A 25,188-nucleotide genomic window follows, 5' to 3' on the forward strand; every position below is an offset into this window, starting at 1 on the left:
CATTTTTACTTGACCATTCATAGTTTTAAGCTCAATTGACCATTTCTTGGTTTTTTTCTCCTCTTGTAAGTGGTTTGACCATTGACCCAGTTGCTCTTACTGAAAATCTGTGGGTCATTCCCCTTGACTGCACGGTTCAGTCAGTGAGACCTGTTGATTCTACTTCCTCCGTGATTCTGAATCCATTCTTTTCTACCACCTCAGTCCCCTACTGGTTCAAGCCTCTGCTCCCTCTGAGCTCAGCAGTGGTTCCACAGTGGGTCTCCTAAGACCTGCTTTCTCCCCACCTCAGCTGGAAGCTTGGAGAACATGAAGCTGGCTGTTTTACTCCCTTGCTCCTTAGGTCTCAGATAACTTTCTGTACAGTGGGAAGAGACAGGGAAGACCTGGCTGCTACCCAGCCCAGCTGCCTGCTTGGTGTGCTGCGCTCTAGACACCCTGACTTTCTGTCTGATCCCGCACTTTGCATGCTCCCTAGCTACCTACCTGCACGTTATCCCCTCTTCACAGGAATGGTCTTCTCCCTTCCCTGGTCACCAGCTGCTTCTCATCCTTCATATTTTATTACAGTATCACTTCTCCAGGGAAGTTCATTAGAGCCCCTGTCAGGCAGCTACACTGTCCCCTATATTTGCTTTATAGCTCTTCCCATACATATGAATAAACTAGCCGTTACATCCCCCGTATCTAACAGATCATAAAGACTCTTTAAATATTTGAGTAAATTGGCATTGTTGTAGCAATATTTGTTTCTGTGTCCATAGACTCGTTAGCCTGTGAGGATAATGCCCTTGTCTGGCTTGGCCTCCATTATTTTTCTATCATCTAATACATTTACACACAAACACAAAATTTGTTGACTTACTGTGAAGATTCTGTCATTATTTGTTCAGTGCCTTTCCCCCTTAGACCATAGAGTGATTGTCTGTTTTGTGCACACATGCCCAGTGCTTCCGGAGAAGGCAATGGCACCCCACTTCAGTACTCTTGCCTGGAAAATCCCATGGACGGAGGAGCCTGGTGGGCTGCAGTCCATGGGGTCGCTGAGGGTCGGACACGACTGAGCGACTTCACTTTCACTTTTCACTTTCATGCATTGGAGAAGGACATGGCAACCCACTCCAGTGTTCTTGCCTGGAGAATCCCAGGGACAGAGGAGCCTGGTAGGAGGCCGTCTATGGGGTCACGCAGAGTCGGACACGACTGAAGCGACTTAGCAGCGGCAGCCCAGTGCTTCGTATACTGACATTATAGTCAGTATTTGGTATTTTTAAAATTAGTCTATTTCTGCCTTTTTCTATACACGTTTAATCCATTCCTATTTATGGTAATTCTAATATGTTTGAACTTAATTCTGACATTTTGTGTTTTGTATGTCCTTGTTTTTTCTTTTTTCTTCTATTTTTGTTTAAATGGATCAAGTTTTATTCCATTATGTTCCCTCCAAAAGTTAGAAAGTTAAATATCCTCTTTTAGTCTTCTGATTATTGTCTTAAAATTTTTAATGCAAATACTATTTTATATTTTTCTAGCATCTGTTCCCATCCCTGCCACCTTTCTTATGTGATTTTGCTTTATTTATTTATAACAAACAGAACTTAAGTTTTACTAGTTTGTTTAGTTTTTATTTAACTCACTTCTGCTTCTTTTATCCTGGGTTCTACTCTGTGGTGTTCTATTTATTTACTTTGGTTCTATTATGTTTTGGGGACACAGTAACTTTTGTAATAATTTTTTAAAATAGGATTTGGGAGGGATGTATTTTCTGCATTGTTACAGATCAGAAAATACGTTGTTTTGCTCTTATTTGTAATTAGTTTACCTGGGTATACGTTGTATGTTCTCATTTTCCCTCAGTATTTCAGAGATTTTGCTTCACTGTTGCCAGTGAGCTGTCTGATATCATTGAAGGCTTTTAGTATTTGGTTTTTATCTTTACTATTGTTATCAAATGTCACTCACCATTAGTTTAGTCTTTGTTCACCCCCCTCCCCATTCATACTGGCTCTTTCTTTAACCCTCAGAAATTTCCCATTATTTCTTTGAGAAGTGTTTCTCTTCCATTTTTTTCTATTCTAGTTTCTAGATATTTCCTGTTAGCTGGATTTGGGAAGTCTGAGTTTATCCTTGGTGTCTTTGTCCTTTTGTACCGTATTGTCAGAAAACCCTCTTCTCAGTCTTCTAATTGATTGATCACATAACTGTGTTTGTTTTGCTGTTTGACACACCGTCTGTGCTTTCTTCATTTCAGTGTTTAAATTTTTAGTTTCCGAGATCTGTAGGTGTCTTTCTGTGACTCGAGTGTACTCGTAACTTCTGAAGGTAGACGTCTTTTCGGCTCTTCTGCGTTTGCTACCCTTGCTGTTCCTTCTTCCCAGTGCACCGTCTCAGCAGTGCTGGTTGTTGTGGGCTCACGGGAGCTAAGAGCTCTTGCTAGCCTGTTGGTGAGCACTGCGTCTGGTACTGACGACTAAGGGGGAGAGCAGGACGTGCCACCAGGTGGGCTGTGCCAGACCAGCACGGGTTCTGAGCTGGGACGCCTCTTTCCTTTTATAAATCTGGGTGTCCACCCTCACAGCTCAGAGATTCGCCTTTTCTGTGGAGAAGGAATGACCACAATGTTGAGCTGTCCCTGCTGCAGAGCCTGGCAGACTGCCTAACACTTACTCCAAGACCTCTTCCTGCTCTGTGAAGCCTCCCGCCCATCCCTCCTCAGGATTATTTTGAGAACTTTGTTTAGTTTTATAACCACTTTCTCTAGACGGCATATTGTCAATGTTTGTTCCTTTTGTCCATTTGTACCTGTCTTCTTTCAGGAATTTCTCAAAATTCCTGATCCCTTGAGATTAGTCCTTCTTAGCTAATGCTGTATAAAGGAAAAAAAAAAAAAAGATATTTGTCGGGACTTGAAGTAGAAAGAGTGGTCAGAAGCACTGCTCAGAGTGCTGTCTTGATCCAAGCTGTGGTCAAGAGTTCAACATATCCCTGTTTAAATACATCCTCGGTAACATCTATTCAGATGAAAATATAGACATATCTTAGACTGTGATACAGATGTGGCTGTCTTCTAGTACTAATTTTATAAAGGTTTTTGGTATAATTATTATAGTTCAGTGAATCCATACATTCCTTTATCTATGAACTCATAGAAGCAATATTTTTTATTATATTATTTTTATAGCATATGAAGAAAACCTAATTTCATTGTTTTCTTTCTGTTAGGTTGCTGACAATTCAGTCATTCTAAAAGTTCTTCAGTCCAACATTCAGCATGTACTGGTATATGAGAACCTTGCTCTCCAGGAGAAAGCACTGGCTTGTATTCCAGTCCAAGAACTGAAAAGGAGATCACAAGAAAAGTTGTCTAGAGCCAGAAAATTGGATAAAGGTAATGGCTTTACATAACCATTCATTGCTAAATATGCATCATTACTAAATCAACAAAAATGCTGAAATGGTGCCCTTTACTATATATATTGTAAATAAGTAACCCAGTTCTATTTGGATTTTTAAGAAGTACAACAGTGATATAATTTTTTATTGCATATACCTCATGTACACTGCAGATGGTGATTGCAGCCATGAAATTAAAAGACGCTTACTCCTTGGAAGGAAAGTTATGACCAACCTAGATAGCATATTCAAAAGCAGAGACATTACGTTGCCAACAAAGGTCTGTCTAGTCAAGGCTATGGTTTTTCCAGTGGTAATGTATGGATGTGAGAGTTGGACTGTGAAGAAGGCTGAGCGCCGAAGAATTGATGCTTTTGAACTGTGGTGTTGGAGAAGACTCTTGAGAGTCCCTTGGACTGCAAGGAGATCCAACCAGCCCATTCTGAAGGAGATCAGCCCTGGGATTTCTTTGGAGGGAATGATGCTAAAGCTGACACTCCAGTACTTTGGCCCCCTCATGCGAAGAGTTGACTCATTGGAAAAGACTGATGCTGGGACGGATTGGGGGCAGGAGGAGAAGGGGATGACAGAGGATGAGATGGCTGGATGGCATCACTGACTCGATGGGCATGAGTCTGAGTGAACTCCGGGAGTAGGTGATGGACAGGGAGGCCTGGCGTGCTGCGATTCATGGGCTTGCAAAGAGTCGGACACTACTGAGCAACTGAACTGAACTGAACATCCACACATCTGTTAAAATTTTTTAATTCAAATAATGTATTTTTAGTTTAATCATTGGCATGTGATTTTTTTAAAGATATAATGTCACTGGAACTTTAGTCCATGCAATATGTGATGGCATTATTAGTGAATTTTAATGTGAATCTGAGAAAAAGCTTATTCAGAATGAATTTATGTGATTCGACCACTGACTCCCCTTTAACTGGCAGTTACTGCTATAGCGTATGCATGTAGAAGCCGGCTGCCTGGGTATAGATTGAGCTCCACCTCTCACCTTGCATCACTGAGCAAGGAATTTCATCTCCCTGCTGGTTTCTTCATTCGATAATAGGAATGATAATTCTCAAAATAGCTAGACTAGTGCATGTGCGTGGCTCAGAGCAGTGCCCGCCACATTCATCAGCCAGTAGTTGTTTTCATGAATAGTCTTAGGATTTAAAATTTTGTTAAGTTTTTCCAATTTCAGCATTTTTACTTTGAATTTTTATATAATTGTTTTTTTCTGTGAACTCATTTCCTAATACTATATTTTCTAGGGGTGTTCTGTAATATTCTTTTGGTGGTTGATCTGCTATGCAATAAACATTTTTTTTTCTCAGTTTAAAAAACTGTTATTTTACATTGAAGTAGAGTTGATTTATAATGTTGTATTACTTTCAGGTATCCAGCAAGGTGGCTCAGTTATATATGCATGTATGTCTACTCTTTTAGATTATTTTCCTATTTATATTATTGCACAGTATAGAGTTCCATGTGCTGTACAGTAGGTCTTTATTTATCTATTTTATATACAGTGGTGTGTACATGTTAATTCTGAGTTTCTAATTCATCTCTCCCTTACCTCCACAAGCATTATACAGCTTTCTGTGTAGTGCAGGTAAGTTTAACAGAGTGTCTCAATTCTTCTTCCCATCCCTTGAGACCCTACTGTCCTTCATTTCACTGAACTAGACACTGTAGTCACCCAGCAGACTAAGAGTGAGGAAAATGTTGCCTTCCTTCATTCATTCTTTGGACACTCTCCCAGTATGCAGGCCTGAGTTTTCTTCTTTCTGAAGACCAACCTCTTCTACTGTTTCTTTCAGGGCAGGTATTCTGGAGGTGAAGCCCCTCAGTTTTTCTCTGCCTGGGAAGGTCTCTATTTCTCCTTCACTGTTGAAGGATGATATCACTGGGGTGTAGAATTCTGGTTGGTGGGGTTTCTTCCTTTCTGTCAACGACACTTGATTCTCTCTGCTGTTGCCTGCTTGTGTGTGATGAGAAGTCGCCTGGAATTTCTGTCTCTATACTCGGAACCCTCACCAACCCCATCCCCAGCTTCATGCAGGGTTCTCTCTCCATTGTTCACTTTCTTCAGTTTGAGTATGATATACCTGGATGTTATGTTTTGGTGTTTATCCTACTTGGTGTTTCCTGAGTATCCCAGATCTGTGTTTTGATGTCTCATTAATCTTGGAAGATTCTCGGCCATTATTACTTCAAATGTCTCTTCTGCTCCTTTTGTGTCTCTCTTTTCCTTCTGATACTCCAAAATAGGGTATCCTGTTATACTCGTACTTATCAACTATTTCCACTTTTGCTTGATGTGCTAGGCCATTATGAAAATTCTCCCACCGTAATTGCATGTTCTGGGTGTTTTGTTCCTTTGTTTTCATTCTCTTTCTCTTTGACTCTCAGATTCTGGCAACTTGTCTTCAGGGTCAGTAATCTATCCTTGGCTGTGTCCAGTCTGCTGATGAGCCCATGAACGGCATTATCTCTTAACAGTTTTTGCTTTCTTCCCATCCTTCTGCTTACACTGTGCATCTGTTCTTACATGTGGTCTCCCTTCTCATTAGAGCCCCAAGCATGTTAATCATAATTATTTTCAATTCTCTTATTCCAAAATCTGTGCTGTATGTAAGTGGTCCTGATGCCTGTTTTGTCTCTTCAGACTTTTTTCTTGCGTTTTAGCCTGCTTTGTAATTTTTTGTTAAAAGTTGAGTATAATGTGTTGGGTAATGGGAACTGAAGTGAAGAGGCCTTTTGTGGAAGGCTTACGTGTCCACTCAACTCGTTTAACTACACTGTTTAATGCTTGGTGTGAGTGTCGGGGCCTTCAGGTTCCTCTGGTGTGCTTGGGGCCCTCTGTGGTCTCCAGGCTCCCTGAGGACTCCTCCTGAGCTCATCTCCCTCCTGCAGATGGCTTCTTGTAATCGTGCCCTGTTGCTGTACTGGGATCCTTTTGGTGGCGAGACATGGGGGAGGAGCATCCTACAGCCTTAGGGCTAAGTCTCGGTGTTGTAGGGACCTGTGTTCAGGGGCCTGGGTCACCCCCACAGTGAGACAGGAAGGCCAGAGGGGCCTAGAGTCAGGGAAGTCTGGGGCTTTGACATGAGTAGGGCAGAAGGAACACAACAGGTAGTGTGCATTGGTATTGTGAAAATCAGAAGAGACTGGGCTTTTGTCTTTTAAAGTTTATGAAAGATACATTGGATTTACAACCTGAGATCCCAAAAGCCATGTGAAGGTAGGGAAGAGGGGCTTTGCTGGAGGTGCAGGGAGCAGTGTGCGCGGGGCAGCGGCGTGAGGCATCATGGGGAAGGGTGCATGGCATGGTCTGCTTGTGTCGGGTTTGGGGAGACATTTGAGGTGGGCCAAGACCATGTTTTGTTTGACACTGAATTTCAGACAGAGCAGAGCATACTGAGTTTACATTTTTAATCTTTCAAAAAAGAATTAGAGGTAAAATGAAACAAAGGACTTGTAATGAGGTTTTGAAGTAGAGAATAAGAACCAAGGAAATTTGAAGGATGAATGCATCTTAGAAGGCTAATGCTATGGTGTTAGTATGATTGAACTTAGAGCAGAAGTACTAAATAACCTGTTCACTAGGCAGGAAGAAGTAAGATGACTTCTCAGGGAAGTCAGATGTTCTTAATGACTTAAGTCAGAGGGTTAGGCACTGAAGCATTAAGCAAGGGAAAGACACAGGGTGCCCTTCAGGAAAATCAGCCTAGCAATCACTTGTAAGATAAAGAGAATCAAGAGGGTACAGGAGAGAAGAATTCAAGCACACTAGAAACAGAATTTCCCTAAGAGGAGTAAGAAGGCATGCAGGGGGTGCGACTGCAAGGGAAGCAGTGGGTGTGTGAGTTGCTGGGGTGCTTGCGGGTGATCGGATGTGGAGTCGGGGGCATGGAAGGAAAATGTGCAAGAGGACCACCTCTCTCTGAATTGCAGTCAGTGTGGGCAGGCTTTGAAAGGAGGTGAGGGGTCTGCGTTCAGGCCCCTGCTGGACATCAGCTGGGCCCCCACATGAAAATGGAGGCCTGGAGCTGTTTTGGAAGTCACACCTTGACCTACACTTCACAGTGACAGGTGAAGCCATGCAAGTGAGTGAGATCGCCCAGGTTGAAAAGACAAGGCAGCAGGGAGAAGGGGGGCATTGCAGAGGTTCTAGAAAGAAAGGTAGCATTGGAGGGCATTTACATTTAAATTAATTTATATTAAATGACCATTAAACATTGAGTTCTTCAGTTGCATTCAATACATTTCAAGTACTCAGAAGCCATCATTAGTAGCAACCCTACTGGATGGTGTAGGTATGAATTATTTCCATTATTACCAAAAGTTCTGTCAGATGGTTGCTGTTCTGACCTGTCTGAGCTCTTAACCTGCACAGACAGGACTCCACTTGGAATTCTCTGAGTCATAGTTAAGGATCTTGCAAAACCAGGGAGCACTGACCCTCTCTGTGTGATGTGCGTGCTCCTAGCTGGGAAGCTGCACTGTATCCCAGGAGGACAGACTCGGAAGCAAAAGTGTACTGTGTTCCTTACCTCCTCCCATCCTGTGTGCTGAACAGTGATGCTCAGTTAGACTATGAGACTTGTTAGCTCAGTTTCTGTGGTTTATTCCAGTATTTACTGAGCACCTACTGTGTAGCAAGCTCAGCTGCTGAAGAGACGGTAAACAAAGTCCCTGACGTAGTGGATGAGAAAGCCAGAGACAACTCCTCAGATCTGGCAGGTGGTGAGTCGTGCTGGGGAGACAGGCCAGGAAGACGGAAGAGAGCGCATGCAGGGTGCTCTTGGGGGAGGGTCGTCAGGAAAGCTTCCCTTGAAGCAACAATTTGTTTTCTGGTGGAGGCCCTGCCAGCTGCACGGGCTCCCTGAGAGGGGGTGAGCGCGCTGTGCTCAGGGGCTGCAGAAGGGAGACGTGGCTGCAGCAGAAGGAGCACGACCAAACAGTCAGGGAGACAAAGAGGATCTGTTAGCTTCCTCCTGTGGCTGCTGGCGCAAGTTATCACACACTTGGTTCCTTAAAACAGCAGAAGTGTACTGTCTCACAGTTGTGAAAGCCAGAAACCCATCAGCCGCATCCCTCGGCCAAAATCAGGATATTGGCAGGGCCACGCTCCCTGGAGGCCCTCAGGAGATTCTTCCCTGCCTCTGCCAGCCTCTGGTGGCCGCCTGCAGTCTTTGGTTTGTGGCTGCATCACTCCCGTCTCAAAGACCAACATCTTCAAATCCTCCTCCTCTGTAAAGTCTCCCACTGCTTCCCTCTTGAAAGGATACATGTGATGCATTGAAGGTCCATATTTAGTAACCTGGGGAATCTCCTTGCCTCAGAGTCCTTAACTTCATCATATCTATAGAGGCTTTCTTTCTTTTTTTTCCTTCATGGTGACATTCACAGGCTCAGGGGTTAGAATGTATATGTCTTTAGGGGGCCATTTTCAGCCTCCACGTGGGCCAGCTGCAAAAATAAGAGACTTTGGGTTGTATTCTGAATGAGATGGAAAATCATTAGAGGGTTTCAAATGACATGAGCTGTCTTGTGTTTTTAAAAAGATCACTTTGCTGTAGGGACTCAATGGAGAAGCAGGATGGCAGTGCTATTTTTCCAAAAGTTCATTTTTGGAAATGAACATTCACCAGTATCTCTTCGTTGAGAAGTTTTCATATTGTACAGGAAAAGCTAAGCTCTTCTTGCCAGTCAGTCTACCCTCCTACTCCACACTTAACAGCTGTTATCATGTGATGTGTTTCTTTTCATATCTTTTTCTGTTTATATACATCCATAGGTAGTTATATATAAAAGTAAACAGTTTATGTTGGCGAGTTTACGTGAAGTGTGTCATCGCTCATGTTCAGCTCCATGGGGTTTTTCTCACATGTCTTGGAGGCCACCTGCCCTTCCCCTAGTGCTCTGCAGTGTGCGCGCGTTGCCACTCATACTGAGTCCCAGTGTCCCACGGACGGACGTTGAGAGGGGGACCAGTTTCCTCTATTCTCGAGGCTTCCAGGGAAAATCCTTGGAAAGCATGCCTGCCTACCTGAAGGAATGTTTCCCCGGGATGGGTGTAAAAGTATCCAGGGCATGTGCTGCTTCTGTACTACAGTGGGTCCCTGGCAAACAGGCTGTCTTCCAACCTGTAACAGAAGGGTCTGGGGTGTTCGTTTCCACTTAATGAAATAATTGAACTTTCGTATGGACTTTGCTAAGTTTTCTAATGATTTTGTGAATATTCTTCCTGATTTGTAGACATTCTTTATACATTCTGGATACTTTTCTTTGTTAGATGCCATTACGTTTTGTTCTCAGTATTGTTTAATTTCATTACTGTACATTTTGAAATTGAAAAGTTATCAATTTTAATGTGAGAAAATTATTTTTACAGTTGTATTTTGTTTTTGACCCCAAAGTTGTAAACATAAACTTCTTCTTTTATAATATTCTCTCTGTGTATGGTGCTTATATATGTGTGTTAGAAGGAATGGAGGAAGAATCTGATATCTGGACAGCTGCTTGTCCCAATACAATTTGTCTAACAGTCCCTCCTCTTATAATTGCTTTAAAGGCTAGCTTTATTAAATACTGTGCATCACTTAGAAATCTGTCTTTCAGGACTCTTTCTTTTATTTCATTCATCTGTCTGTTCTTTACCAATATTACAGTATTTTATTTAGAATTTTTTAATGTGTCTTGAAGTACTATAGACAAATTTATCTTAAGAGTTGTGTTGACTATTTTGTGCATTTCCTCTTTCTTATGAGTTTCTTGCAGTTAGCCTGTCAAATTTTATGAAAAATTATTTTTTCATAAAAATAATTTTATGAAATTTGTGAATTTCATAATTTTATAAATTTTGTGTGTTGGGATTTCATTAAAGTACGGGTTGATTTGTAGAGAATTAACAACTTGAGGATATTGTTTTCTCACTCAAGAACATAATATGTTTTGGCTTTTTAATTAATTAATCTCTGTAGTTTTTTCTTTAAAATTTTTTTATAATTCTGAAATATATAAAATATAAATACAAGAATAGAGTATAATAGATTCAATACCTGTGCCCAGCATCAGATTTTATTAGATCTTAATATTATGCCATATATTTCCTTCATATACGTGTTTTTTGACTATTTAATAATAAAACATTAAAGACAGGAATGAGAGACCCATCTGTGTCTCCCAGATTCTTTTCCTCTCTCCTTTCCTTCTTCCCAGAGATAACACTGCCTTGAATGTGGTTAGAGACCCTTTTATTTGATACAGTGGATATAATATGGTATATCATGTTTACTTGCAGCATTGTTGTAAATATTGTAAACATGGTTGTGCTTTTATGTGTTTTGTGGTAAGTATTCTCAGATGAATTAAATTGTACAATTGAAGCACTAATAGTAGAAAAGCTAATAGGATGATTTTTAATATGTCCAGAATTCTGTGATTTCTGCCTGTAATTTTGTGATTGTTTCATATTTACTTGTGTTTATGTCTGATAACAGGTTTAATGCAGTCATTTAAAAATGTTTTTCAAAATCAGACTTCTGTTTTAGAGGGGGTGGTAAAGTAGGAAAGGATAGCTTTATTACTTCACTAGGCAACAGGGGGACACAGTGGGCTTCTGGGAAAAATTGTATCCCCAAAGTCAGACTTACTTTCTTACTTTCCGCGGCTGTGCTGAGTGTGGTGTCGGTCAGAGGATGCGGTGCTCAAGCCCAATGGCTTGAGTGTGCCTCACGGTGCTCTCACGACTCTGTCTGCATCCTCCCGTGAAGACCTTTTAGATCATCTTCTGTTTTCATTTATTTCAGCTTCATATTTGAGAATAAAATGTATGTGGGTGCTTTTATTTTTTTTCTGCTTTAGGTCTTACTCAGTTCTGTTCTAACTTTTCAGGTACTAATGTAAGTGAAGAGGATTTTCTTTTGCTGGAGCTTTTACACTGGTTTAAGGAAGAATTTTTTCACTGGGTAAACGACATTGTGTGCAGTAAGTGTGGCGGCCAGACTAAGTCCAGAGGCGAGTCATTACTCCCCAGTGAAGAGGAGCTGAAGTGGGGTGCGAACAGAGTAGAAGACCACTACTGTGACGCATGCCAGCTCAGCAGCCGATTCCCACGGTGAGTGTCCGCAACAGTGAGGTCAGAGCAGTCCCTCATGGAATGGTTAGAAGAGAATTTTATTAAACCAACTTCTAATCTTCACTTTTGTTATTAGAAGTATATTCCTCCAGAACAGGGGTCGGCTAGCTGTGGCTGACAAGCTCAGTCCAGCCCACGTCCTGCTTTTGTAAATGAGGTTTTATTGGAGCACATCCGTGCTGCTTTGCTAACTCGTGGTCTGTAACTGTTCTCATGTTACAGTGGTAGAGTGGAATACTGGCCACAGAGGCCGTATGGCCTCCACAGTCTAGAATATTTGCTGTCTTGCTTTTTATGGGAAAAGCTTGTTGACTCTTGAATTCAGTATTTTCCTAGCAGTTTAATGCTGTAAATTGCGAGTTTTTCTTCTTTTAATACATAAATTTTAACTTTCTGATAACAATAATAATAATACTGATAGCACATAAAAATAATGCTAAAAGATTAGACTAATACTAATCCTTGTGATGGTAAATACAGTGCTGCACTTAAATCATCAGATGATAATATGGAAGGTGAAAGTATAAAGACTGTCGTGTTTTATATTATTTTTTAAAATAGTTTCATTTTTTGAAACTAATTTTATTTTTCCTTTTTAATGTTTACTGTCATGATGTTGTTAATTGAAGCATGCTCAGCGTATGTTACATTATTTTCAGATATACAGCATAATGATTTGACATCTGTAGACATTGTGCAATGATCAAAGTAAATCTAGTTACTTTTGGTTGTTACACAGTTAAAATTTTTTCTTTGTCATGAGATCTTTTAAGATTTATTTTTTAGCAATTGATGGGTGAATGGATAAAGAAGATGTGGTGTTGTATATACACCGTGCAGTTCTAGTCAGTTGTAAGAAAAGAATAAAATCTTGCCATTTGCAACAGTGTGATGGACCTTGAGGGTGTTATACCAAGGAAATAAGTCACACAGAGAAAAACATGTACTACATGATTTCACCTGTGTGTGGAATCTAAGACCAGAGCAAATAAACACACAAAGCAAAGCTAATCGACACAGAGAAAAAAGATTGGTGGTTGCCAGAGGGGAGGAGGGTTGACGGGTGGGAAGGACATGAAGGGAATCAAGCATAACATCCAGAGATAAACCAGAGCGGTCCTGGGGCGTGATGCACAGCGCGGTGACTGTAGACTGCCATGGTATCGCGTCGGACTTTATTTTTAATAAAGACGTTTGGTGCCTCCCCTGCCAACCTAACCTACCCTCATATCTCTTGATTTTAAACTAAAGGAAATGGAGCTTTTCTGTTAACTTTTTCCATCCTTTAATATACAAGTCTCTTATTAGATATTCTTAATTGATAATACTTATAAAATTTGGTTGTGTCATTAGGTAAGAAAAGATAGCAAGTTTTTCTTTTTTTTAAGCAAGTTTTTTAAATACCTGATTTTAGGGGCCTCAGTACTCAGTTCTGTCGTAAGGGAGAATAAGTGCTGTGATATACAGAGGCCAAGATAAAGAGAATCCAGTATCCAATAATTATCTGTAATTAACACCAGTTGTTTCTTCATTCAGCATATATGTGCACAGGTACTTGCAAAGATCTGAAGATAAAAATATATATCATCATACGTAGATTGTCCTCATAAACTCTAGGCTGTGGGTGTGGACTGATAGTGCATGGGGTGGGGCAGAGGCTACGGAGTACAAAGGTACTGTGTTTACACCTTGTCCTTTTCCCTGCGAATCGTGCACTGGGCTGGCTGTTCTCTGTGTAGGGTTGGGAGGATGGACACTACTCATTAGAGACTGTGACCTTTCACCTTGACACGGTGTTGAGGCGTGGAGGCACAGGACACCCTAATTCTGCTGCTGTTACTTCCTCATGTAAATAGACCACTTGTTTCAGTAACTACATTACCTAAATTATAAATTCATTTAACTTAGCCCAAGCCAGAGCATCTACTTGATTGAAGACAAGCTCGTCACTGCCGAGCCAGTGCATTTGTGAAGCTGTGTCCTTTCTGCCTGAGCTCATGGCCAACATTTCTGCTCAGCTGGGCACTTTCCCTGTGTAGCTTTATTAGCCCCAAATATAATATGCAAAATTTGATGTTCTTCAGCTTTATGGTAATTTTAGAACTGGAGTAACTGTTTTTGTCTTTGTCCGCACTGTGCGGTTTGGTCATAGTTCCCTGACCAAAGATTAAACTTGAGCCCCAGCAGTGAAAGCACCCAGCCCTGACCGCTGGACCATCAGGGAAGTCCCTGGAGTAACTTTTTAAAGAATGTGGAAAATACATTTCAAAAAACCACTTCCAAATTAGCAAGCACCTTCAAGTGAATTGGAAAAATAAAAGTGTAATCCAAATGATCATTAGAAAGAAAAATAGTGTTTTAAGTGTTAGTAAAATTGAGTTCAGCTAAGCTTTCAAATCTTTATTAAGCAGTTTATGTTGTTTAAGTACAATGAACTAATTATACCACTTGTTAGGCTAACACTTGTGCTTAAAGCAGATTTCACAGAGAGTCTCTGCCTGTCCAAAGCCTGCCTGTCTTGCAAGGCCCAGTTCAGATGCAGTCTCTACTCCCTGAACCCTGTCCCATAACACCAATTCTGACCTGTTGTATGGCTTGTATCATGTCCTGTCATGTACTAAAATTATCTGTGTTCTGTCCTTTGCTGTCTTAGAACCGTAAGCTCCTGAAGGCTGTGCCAGTGTTTAGTCATTTTTCACCCGGGATTCTAGCACAGTGCCTCACACATTCTAGACTCTGTAATCGTTCTTTAAGAATATGAAGTTAAGAAAGATTACTGTTTAGCACAAAGGTGACATCTCTTGTGATTCAGACAGGAAAGGATCTGCCAGCAATTCAGGAGACTCCTGTTCAGTCCCTGGGTGGGGAAGATCCCCTGGAGGAGGAAATGGCTACCCACTTCAGTGTTCTTGCCTGGAGAATCCCATGGACAGGGGAGCCTGGCGGGCTACAGTCCACGGGGTCACAGAGAGTCAGACATGACTGAGGGACTAGCACTTTCTTTCAATGTAAATTCTTTAGAATTCTTGGTTTTGATAATGAATGAGCACTTTTTGTTGTTGTTACTTTAAACTAGGTATAATAATCCTGAGAAGCTTCTGGAGACGAGACGTGGACGGTGCGGGGAGTGGGCCAACTGCTTCACGCTGTGCTGCCGAGCCCTGGGCTTTGAAGCCCGCTACGTCTGGGATTACACAGGTGCGTAGTGTGGTGGGGGGCCCCGAGGCTGGGATGCACACTCCTGCCTTGTAGTCTGAGGCTCCGCTTGCTTTCTGTAAGATAACAGGTTTTTTTATGGGGAGCACAGATCTTTTTTTTTTTTAATGGCTAGTACTTTGCATCATAAATATTCTGTAACAATTTGTAGATACCATGCCATTTTTAGTCATGCTGTTTCTCTTTGGATAAGAACATGTGCAATAATGTTCTGTAGAAATTCTTTATTTTTGTAGGGATTATAAGATTTAGTAATTTTAACTCAGTATACAATAAAAATATAATAAAAGCCATGTGAGATTTATATTGTCTTTATTTACTTATAACTTGTATCACTTACATGTTCTTAGATTTTTTTCACTTGTGTTTTTCTATTGTTTTCTTAGGGTAAAATGAACGCTTCACTTAATAGTTACTTGGTTTTTTTTTTTTTTTTACAATCAAATAGAGATCATGAATAACCAGACATCCACTGTTAGATCTCTGCTGGTCTACAGTTCCAAAGTGGAATTAACTCCTTCACATTAGCAAACTGTGTGTATTAGCCCCATGGTTTTTGTTTTTTGCTTTTTTAAATTTTAATACTCATGGGCATAATTTCCAAAAAGTACCATGGGCTGCTCAATTGCTATGTGTACTTTTTTTTTTAAAGAATGATGTATTGTTGCTTAGTGGAAATTTTATTGATCATTTGTTAATATTTATTTATCGTCTGTACCGCCAGAATGCAGGATCCTAGTCCCCTGACCAGGGGCACTGACTCTGTGCCCCCTGCAGTGGGAGCATGGAGTCCTAACCACTGAGCCACCAGGGAAGTCTCAGCTCCATGGTTTTGATGCTGTTGTTCAGCCTGTTTGCCCCTTTTAGAGGTTTAGCTCACATGATTTCTAACCAAACCTAACACTGACTTTACTGAAGTAGAGTTTCCAAGACATTTTCCAAAATTTCAGAGAGAAATTAGAACAACCATTCTCGAGTCTTGTATACCACAGAATGGTCAGGCTTAGTCATTAAAGTTCAGTGTTGCTTGTTGCTGTGTGGTTCTCTTCTTGGGCACCGAAGGTCCTTCTGGTTTTATACACTGAACTTTTGTTTCCTCCCCCACTGCCTCTCGCCCGCCCGTCACATGTGTAGACCATGTCTGGACGGAGGTGTACTCACCATCACAGCAGCGCTGGCTGCACTGCGACTCGTGCGAGGACGTCTGTGACAAGCCCCTGCTCTACGAGGTCGGCTGGGGCAAGAAGCTCTCCTACATCATAGCATTCTCTAAGGACGAGGTAGGACATGGGGGGAAGAAATGCGTCCTAAGAATAAAATTAGTTTGCTCTTCTGACAGCTTTTGAAGGTATAATGGACATAGACTAAGCAGCATATATTTGAAGTGTACAATTCAGTAAGCGTTGCCCTATGTCCACACCCCTGAGATAACCTTTGCAGTGGAGTTGTGAGGACACCCGTCATCCCTGCAGTGTCCCTGTTGCTTCGTCTTCCCTCATCCTTGCCCCTCTCCCTGCAGTCCCCCACAGCTACTTTCTGAGACCGTAGATGAATCTGCATTTCTGGAGTTGTGTATAAGTGGAATCATTTACTCTCTTTGATGGGGGGTGCTTTTATCTTACTCATCATAACTATCTTGAGATTCCTCTATGTGTTTTCATGTATCAATAGTTTATCCTTTTGCTGAGCAGTATTCCACTGTATGAATGTACCATGCTTTGTTTATCCATTTGCCTGTTGATGGACATTTGGGTTTTTTCCAGTTTTTTACCATTTCCAGTGCAGCCGCTATTGTCTTTATATGACAATATAGACACAAGTCTTTGAATGAGCATAGCTTTCTTTTCTCTTTGGTAAATGCCTACAAGTGGAATGACTGAATCACATGGTAGGTGACTTTAACTTTTTAAGAAGTTAGCTCAACTATTTTCCAAAGCCATTTTATATTCTCACCAGCACTATGTGAGGATTCCCAGTGTCTCCATACTCTTGCTAGCAGTATGGTCTGACTTTCTTGTTGGCTCTTTTAATAGATGTGCAGTGATTTCATTTGCATTTCCTCAAGGACGAATACTGAGCAGCTTTTTATGGACTTATTTGTCATCCATTTCTTCTCTTTGCCCATTTTTTTTTTAATTGAGTGGTTCATTTTCTTATTCTTGGGTTTTGAGAGTTCTTCATATATTCTGAATGCAAGTCCTTTTTCAAATATGTGCTTTGCAAAGATTTTCTCCCTGTCTGGCTTGTCTTTTTACTTCTATTAATGATTTTTAAAGAGAAAAAATTGATAAAGTTCAGTTCATCGATTTCTTCTTCTGTGGATCTTGCTTTTTGATGTTACATGTAAGAGATGTTTGCCTATCCCAAGCCACAAGGATTTTCTCCTAAGTTTTCTCCTAAGTTCTAGAAGTTTTATGCTTTTAGTTTTACATTTGTGTCTGTGATCCATTTTGGGTTAACTTTTATGTATAGTCCAGGGTGTGAATTGAAATTCATTATTTTGCAAATGGATAATGAATTGTTGTAGCACCATTTGCACCATTTGTTGAAAAAGATTATTTTGTCTACTGAATTATCTTTGCACCTTTGCCAAGAAACAGTTCTATAATGTATATATATTTACCATTTAGATATTCGGTACAATAAAATGGAGTTTTTATTTTTTGAATTTTATGAGATCAGCTTTGTAGATAAATTCTGATAGCTAATTGTTGGGAAAATTTTATCTCCTAATCACAGTCTTCCTTGTTTGTGTACCAGTTAGAATATGAATAAAAAGCATATTTGATTTTTTTCTACAGATTAAAAATTTTAATGAAAAGATTAGCATTTAAAAATTTCTATTTAAGAATTGCATGCATTCTAGGCGTTTAGCAAATTAATGTTGATGGTTGTAATCTTATTAAATATTTGTGTCTTGTAATTCGAGGTGGTTGATGTCACTTGGCGATATTCTTGTAAACATGAAGAGATAATCTCTAGAAGAACTGAAATTAAAGAGGAAGTACTTCGAGAAACTATTAATGGACTTAATAAGCAGGTATGTGATGGGTGTTTGTCAGTTTTGAGAAGACATTTGAAATTTTTTATATAATCAAGAATAGCCAATTTTTAACCCATTGCAGTTCTTTAAGTAGTATGCAAACAAAAATATTTAAATATGTTAAATGTCTTTTTTTCATTAAAAATTTTGAGGACTCATTTTAAATATTGTGGGTGTGTGTTTTTTGGGGAGTTTTGGGTTGTTTTGTTTTTTTTTTTGCCTTAAATTGCCACATTTCAAAGTGAAAAAAAAATTCAATATATGTAATACTTGACATAAATATTCTGCCTTGGACGTCCCTGGAGGTCCAGTGGTTGAAGACTCTGTTAATGCAGAGGGCAGCGCCTCGATGCCCACGTTCCCTGGTCAGGGAGCTGAGATCCCACGTGCTGCCAGGGGTGACCAAATAAGTAAAAGTCTTTACCAATTCTCCTCTTTAAAAAAAAAAAAAAAAATATATATATATAGCCTTATTTTTCTAAGCGTCTCTTGAATATTATCACATGCAATTACCCTTACATATATCTACATGGAGAAGTTTCTGAAAGAAGGCACAGGAAATTGTTAACTGTGCTTATTTCTGAGGAGAACTAGGGGTCCAAAAGGGGAGTCTCAGCTTCGGTTTTATACTCCTTTTGTGCACTGAAATTTTTTTTACTATTCCCTGGTGGCTCAGAGGTTACAGAGACCTGGGTTTGATCCCTGGGTGGGGAAGATCCCCTGGAGAAGGAAATGGTAACCCACTCCAGTATTCTTGCCTGGAGAATCCCATGGACGGAGGAGCCTGGTGGGCTACAGTCCACAGAGTCACAAAGAGTCAGACACGAATGAGTGAATTCAGCTATTAAGTCAGCCAGCCATATATATGTGTATTATTAATTTTTTTCATGATTTAAAAAACAACTAAATTTGCATCTGGCAGGCAGTTAGAACAGGGCAGATCACCTTACAGTGCTTGAGATCCAAGGTGAGTCTCCTCCTACTTGGACTTCTGCCATACCCTAGTGTGCAGCCTTTCCGAGTGCCTCAGCTGAAACCCTGGGGTGTTTGCTGGAGCGTGGGAAGGGCCTGGACTCAGAGACCGCCCTCCAGCACTGGCGGGCCTGCTGCATCTGTGCCCGGCGTCCCAGTGCACCTGCCTGCTGGCAGCGTGGCTCCCCGTGCCGCTTGGTTGGTAGGTGGCAGGTGCCTGGCAGGGAGTTCAGTTCGCCTCAGTTTGCTTCTTCCCTTGGGCCACCATGGTAGCTTTCTGTTGCATTCAAACAGGTGCCATGTGTGTGTGTGGTCCCCTGCTTTCTTCATCTTCTCACCAGACAGCTGGTCTTACTCAGAACCTTCTGCCTCTGTTTAAAATCTGGGCCAATAGTGGACATGGAAGGGCTTCCCAGGTGGCGCAGTGGTAAAGAGTCCATTTGCCAGTGCAGGAGATGGCAAGAAACCATGGGTTCGATCCCTGGATCAGAAAGATCCCCTGGAGCAGGAAATGGCAACCCGCTCTAGTGTTCTTGCCTAGGAAATCCCTTGGACAGAGGATCCTGGTGGGCTATGGTCTGCTGCTGCTGCTGCTAAGTCGCTTCAGTTGTGTCCGACTCTGTGCGACCCCATAGACGGCAGCCCACCAGGCTCTGCCATCCCTGGGATTCTCCAGGCAAGAACACTGGAGTGGGTTGCCATTTCCTTCTCCAATGCATGAAAGTGAAAAGTGAAAGTGAAGTTGCTCGGTCGTGTCCGACTCTTTGCAACCCCATGGACTGCAGCCCACCAGGCTCCTCCGTCCATGGGATTTTCCAGGCAAGAGTACTGGAGTGGGGTGCCATCTCCTTCTCCAGGGCTACAGTCTATGAGGTCACAAAGAGTAAGACACGACTGAGCACCCACACATGCACACATACGCAAAGGGTGTGGAAAATTGGATATGGGTGCTAAATGATTTCTCAACATGAAAGTTAGAAAATCATCTTAACTTTCCACAGTGTCGTTTTTATTTTCCAAATAATTGTATTTATGAAAATAAAGTTGGTTAGTCAGACATTGTTAAAATTCAAATGTGTTAATTATAGTCCTGCTTACAGATGGACCCCTGCATTCTCTTAATCTTTAATGATTTTTTTTTTAAACCTGAATTACAGAGGCAAGTATCTTTGTCAGAAAACAGAAGGAAAGAACTTCTCCAGAGGATTGTTGTGGAACTTGTTGAATTCATCTCTCCCAGAAGCCCTCAGCCTGGAGAGCTTGGAGGGAGGACGTCTGGGTCCTTGGCCTGGAGACTCGCCCGAGGCGAAGCGGGCCCAGAGGTATCTGCTTCACTGCAGCCCAACGACCGCCTCACTGTCCCACTTCCTGTCCCGCGCCCTTTTCATGCACAAAACCCGCTGACCACTGCCTTTCAGTGAACTTTGCAGAGTAATCATTACAAAGTGTAAACATTTGAAGAGAGCTAATAATGGATTGATGTAGTATAATTACACACAGGAGTTAGCAAAACAGTTAAATTGGGACTTTTCTATTGTTACTTTATGTAAATTTCTAGTGCAGTTATAACTTTTACTGAAGTACATGAAAATGCATGAATTATAAGTGCATAGCTTAACAGATTTTCACAAACTGTTAAACACATAACCACTAACCAGAATGAGAAGTAACGACTAGTCACCACCTTTCACCCCTAGGAGTGACCTTTATCCCGGTTTCTAACATCAGGGACTAGTTTTGCCTGTTATTCTGCCTTATGTAAATGGAATCATACAGGATGTACTCTTCTGTGGGCGGTTTCTTCCTCTTACACTATTTAGTGAGATCATAGTTGCTGCTGTATGTTTATAGTACATTTACTCTCACTGCTGTACAGTATCCCACTGTGTGGATATTCTGTAACTTATCCACGTCACTATAGGGTATTTAGTTTGTTTCTCAATTTTGGTTTAAAATTGTGGTACTGTGCTGTTGACAGTAATATCCAAGATATGGAAGCGGCCTAAGTGTCCATCAGCAGATGAATGGATAAAGAAGATGTGTTGTATTTATACAATGGAATAGTATTCAGCCATTAAAAAATAATGAAATAGTGCCATTTGCAGCAACAATTAATGGATGTACAGATTATCATATTAACTTAGAGACAGATATTATATGATATTACTTATATGAGGTATCTGAAAAGTAATACAAATGAATCTGTTTACAAAATAGAAGCATACTTTGCACACATAGAAAACAACCTTCTGATTGCTCAAAGGGGAAAGGGATGGGAGTATAAGTTAGGAGTGTGAGACTGAGAGAGGCACACTGCCGTATATAAAATAAATAAACGATAGAGCTCTCCTGTATAGCACAGAGAACTCTACTCAGTGTTTTGTAATAATCTATAATGGAAAATAATCTGAAAATAGACATCTGTGACCCTAGGGACTGTAGTCCACCAGGCTCTTCTATCCATGGGATTCTCCGGGCAAGAATACTGGAGTGGGTGGCCAAGCCCTCCTCCAGGCGATCTTCCTGACCCAGGGATCAACCCACATCTGCGTCTCCTACATTGGAGACAGATTGTTTACTCACTGAGCCACCTGGGAAGCCCTGTATATGTATAATTGCACCACTTTGCCATACAGCTGAAAGTAACACAGTGTTGTCATCAACTACCCTTCGGTTTTTTAAGCGTTGCTGCTGTGAACACATGCAGACATGTCCTCGGTGAGCGTTGTGTGTGCTCACCGTGGGTACACAACCGGGGGCAGAAGAGCCGGGTCGGAGTGTGAGGACCGGCGGCTTCCCAACCGCTTCACACTCTGCCCAGCAATAAGTGAGATTTTTTTATGTCTTTATCTGTGGTTCCCTGTCTTTTTCATGTTAGCATTTCTAGTGGTATATAGTATTATACTGTGATTTTTTCCCATAAGAAACTAATTTTCTCTGGAAATTGCGATGGTTTTCTGTTCTTTAATTTTATCTGTTTGTTACTGTGCTCTTCGTTGCTGTGCCTGGGCTTGCTCTGGTTCTGCCAAGCGGGAGCTGCTCTGTAGTTGTGGTGTGCGGGCTTCTCACTGCGGTGCCTTCTCTTGTGGAGCACAGGCTCTGGGGCTCACAGGCTTCGGTGGTGGTGGTGTACGGGCTAATTGTCCTGCAGCATATGGGATCTTCCCGGGTCAAGGATGGAGCCACTGTCCCTGCATTGCAAGGTGGATTCTTAACCACTGGACCACAAGGGAAACCCTGTAGTCTGATTATTATTATTTATTTTTTATCAAAGTTTAGTTGATTTACAATGTTGTGTTAGTTTCAGGTTTACAACAGAGTGATTCAGTTTTACATATATATCTTTTTTCCCCCCTGTTTTAAACTTTGCATTTTGATGCTGAATAATGACACTGAATGTCTGTCTTTAAACTTTCAGATATCATCTTTGTCAAGTCCTGTTCAGTGCTGTGAAAACTTTAAGTACAAGTGGGGAACACAATAGAAATCCGGGTCGTTCCGCTAGTGACAGTGTTCGTTTCTTACTACATTCTTGACCACATCTAGTTTTGGCTAGAAGTTGTTGGTGTGAGTACTATTACACTATTACATAGTCAGACTTTGTGTAAATATTGTCAGTTAATCTCTCAAAATTAAGTGATGAACAATGGGAATATAACTCCTAGAGTTAGAGGCTAGCTGAAAGCATTATGCTCTGTAATGGACATTAAGAAAGTTCTTTGCCCTTAGGGAGCTTAAAGTTGACTCACTAGAAAGCATTTATTATAAACACCTAAGAAGATAAGTAATGAAAAATGCTTGAAAGGAAAATTACCAAACAGAGTTTTATATCTACTTTTTCCAAATTTGCCATTATTACACCTCATTTCTCTAATAAAGGAAGAGTGGTGAATTATCCCTAGTCAACATTGTTTACTTTTAAATTTATCTCATCATATTTAGCAGGCAGTTAGAAGTGGTGGTTCAGCCATAGAATAACGATCTGAATTCAACAGATAACTCCAATCACTGCTGATGCAGTGCACATTACAAGTAGAAATCTAAATGAAGCCAATTTGAAAAGACCAATGTCATTCACAGCTGTGTTCAATTTAAAATATGGGTATTTAGGTCTTCATTTCTTTTTCTTTTCACGGATGAGTGTGCTTCCTCTTGCATGGCATATAAGTTAATTAAACTTTAAAAATAGGAATTGGGCTATATGCCCAGATTGTTTTCCCTTTTGAAAAATTTAAAAATTTCTCAATTATGGAGTTCATTTTAGAGCTGAGAATTTTAAAAGTCATTTTTCTCTTTAGAAATAGATGTTTATTTTAAAAGTCAGTCCTAAAAAATTAGGGAACTATATATCTTGACATCAGCTGGACAAAGAAGGAAACATTAGTGATGTTTTCAGAAGGAGTTTTGTCTTAACCTTAAATTTTAAAGCATTTATGAAATATTAATGTTATAAATGATATATTCAGTAACATACATATTTTTCTTTTCCCTTTGTAATTAATTATTCTTTGGTAAAGTAGTAGATAATGCTACTTAAAATTTTTAATTCCATCTGGTTTATGGCAGTACTCTGAAATATCTTTGATAATGAAATATCTTTGATAAAGAAGAGAAGAATGGCGAAGTATTGTTACCTGCTAGTATACTAATTCATATTTAGAAAATCACCTTCTAAAAATAATAAACTGATTTTATTTTTTACCTTATCCTTGTGGCAATAATAATCACAGGTTCTAGGGAATTATCTTCTTATTTATACATTTGTAAATACTTTCTAAGATATTTTATATTCTACTTACTAATCCTTGTACATTTGTTTTTTTTCTTTTTAGTTTTCCAGTTATTTTACTTACAATACCTACTTCCTTTTTTTTTTTTTTTTTTTTACTTTACAATATTGTATTGGTTTTGCCATACATCAACATGAATCCACCACAGGTGTACACATGTTCCCTGTCCTGAACCCCCCTCACGCCTTCCTCCCCATACCATCCCTCTGGGTCATCCCAGTGCACCAGCCCTGCGCATCCTGTCTCATGCATTGAACCTGGACTGGCGATTCGTTTCATATATGATATTATACATGTTTCAATGCCATTCTCCCAAATCATCCCACCCTCTCCCTCTCCCACAGAGTCCATAAGACTGTTCTATACATCTGTCTCTTTTGTTGTCTCGCATACAGGGTTATCATTACCATCTTTCTAAATTCCATATATATGTGTTAGTATACTGTATTGGTGTTTTTCTTTCTGACTGACTTCATTCTGTATAATAGGCTCCAGTTTCATCCACCTCATTAGAACTGATTGAAATGTATTCTTTTTAATGGCTGAGTAATACTCCATTGTGTATATGTACCACAGCTTTCTTTATCCATTCATCTGCTGATGGACATCTAGGTTGCTTCCATGTCCTGGCTATTATAAACAGTGCTGCGATGAACATTGGGGTACACGTGTCTCTTTCCCTTCTGGTTTCCTCAGTGTGTATGCCCAGCAGTGGGATTGCTGGATCATAAGGCAGTTCTATTTCCAGTTTTTTAAGAAATCTCCACACTGTTCTCCATAGTGGATGTACTAGTTTGCCTTGTACATTTGAAGTTTTCACATTGGTTAATACCTGATACCCAGTGTTTAACCAAAAAAAAAAAAAAAAAATGCGTTACCTACTATCTTGATTGATTAGTCAATGATTAGTTAAAAAGCAAGACATTGATTCAGACTAGAGCAGTGGTTCTCAGCAGTGGGTGATGTTACCTTCCAGGAGACTTTTGGCGGTGTCTGGGACATTTCTGGTGTTAGAACTGGGAGGGGTGGTCTCACTGGCCTCTCATGGGTGAGACCAGGGAGGCTGCTACACGGGCACCTCCCCATCCCCCCTCAAGGAGGACTGACCTGACCTGCAGGCACCTGTGCTCGTGTGTAAGGGAGAGGGGGCTTGGTGTCTGTGCCATGCAGACGCAGGGTAAACGTAGCATCTTTCTCAAACTAGATTCGCTCAGTGACTTCAGGAATTTAGGGGACTATTTTGCATTAAAAGAAACGATTTATTTTGTAAGAGAATGCAAAATTGCCTGCAATTTTAAGGTAAAAGCTTTTGTAGCAATTCACCCGTGCAGAAGATCATTTCCAGCTATCCTGTCCTCGCTTCTAGCATCAGGAAAGGACACTGATGAAATTACCTTTGGCTGCGGCCTAGAGTGGGAAAAAGAGTCACATAGCTGGAGAGTAGCAAGCACAGCCTTCCAGATGCACGTGTCAGGGCCCCGAGGCAGGAAGGAGCTGGCTTTGTAAGGAGCTAAAGGAGGAGGGGCACAGTGGGGGCGTGGAGGCAGCAGGGAAGAGGAGCGTGGGGTCTGGTGGGGGAGGTCGTGGAGGACGAGCCATGTGCGGCCCTGGCCACCTTCTTA

General features: G+C 40.8%; 1 protein-coding gene across 5 annotated transcripts in view; it reads left to right on the forward strand.

The window, feature by feature from the left end:
* The window catches only part of NGLY1 (N-glycanase 1), a 58,352-nt gene that overhangs the window by 25,931 nt on the left and 7,233 nt on the right, over window positions 1–25,188 (forward strand). For all 5 annotated transcript variants that reach the window (XM_061404684.1, XM_061404681.1, XM_061404680.1 and 2 more), the window contains exons 4-9: window positions 3,223–3,388; window positions 11,302–11,524; window positions 14,622–14,743; window positions 15,896–16,041; window positions 17,691–17,801; window positions 19,934–20,098. In XM_061404684.1, the coding sequence (XP_061260668.1) occupies window positions 3,223–3,388; window positions 11,302–11,524; window positions 14,622–14,743; window positions 15,896–16,041; window positions 17,691–17,801; window positions 19,934–20,098 (933 nt within the window). The remainder of the gene's footprint in view (window positions 1–3,222; window positions 3,389–11,301; window positions 11,525–14,621; window positions 14,744–15,895; window positions 16,042–17,690; window positions 17,802–19,933; window positions 20,099–25,188) is intronic.

This window comes from Bos javanicus, chromosome 27 (genome assembly GCF_032452875.1).
Source record: "Bos javanicus breed banteng chromosome 27, ARS-OSU_banteng_1.0, whole genome shotgun sequence".
In the NCBI taxonomy this organism is placed as follows: Eukaryota; Metazoa; Chordata; class Mammalia; order Artiodactyla; family Bovidae; genus Bos; species Bos javanicus.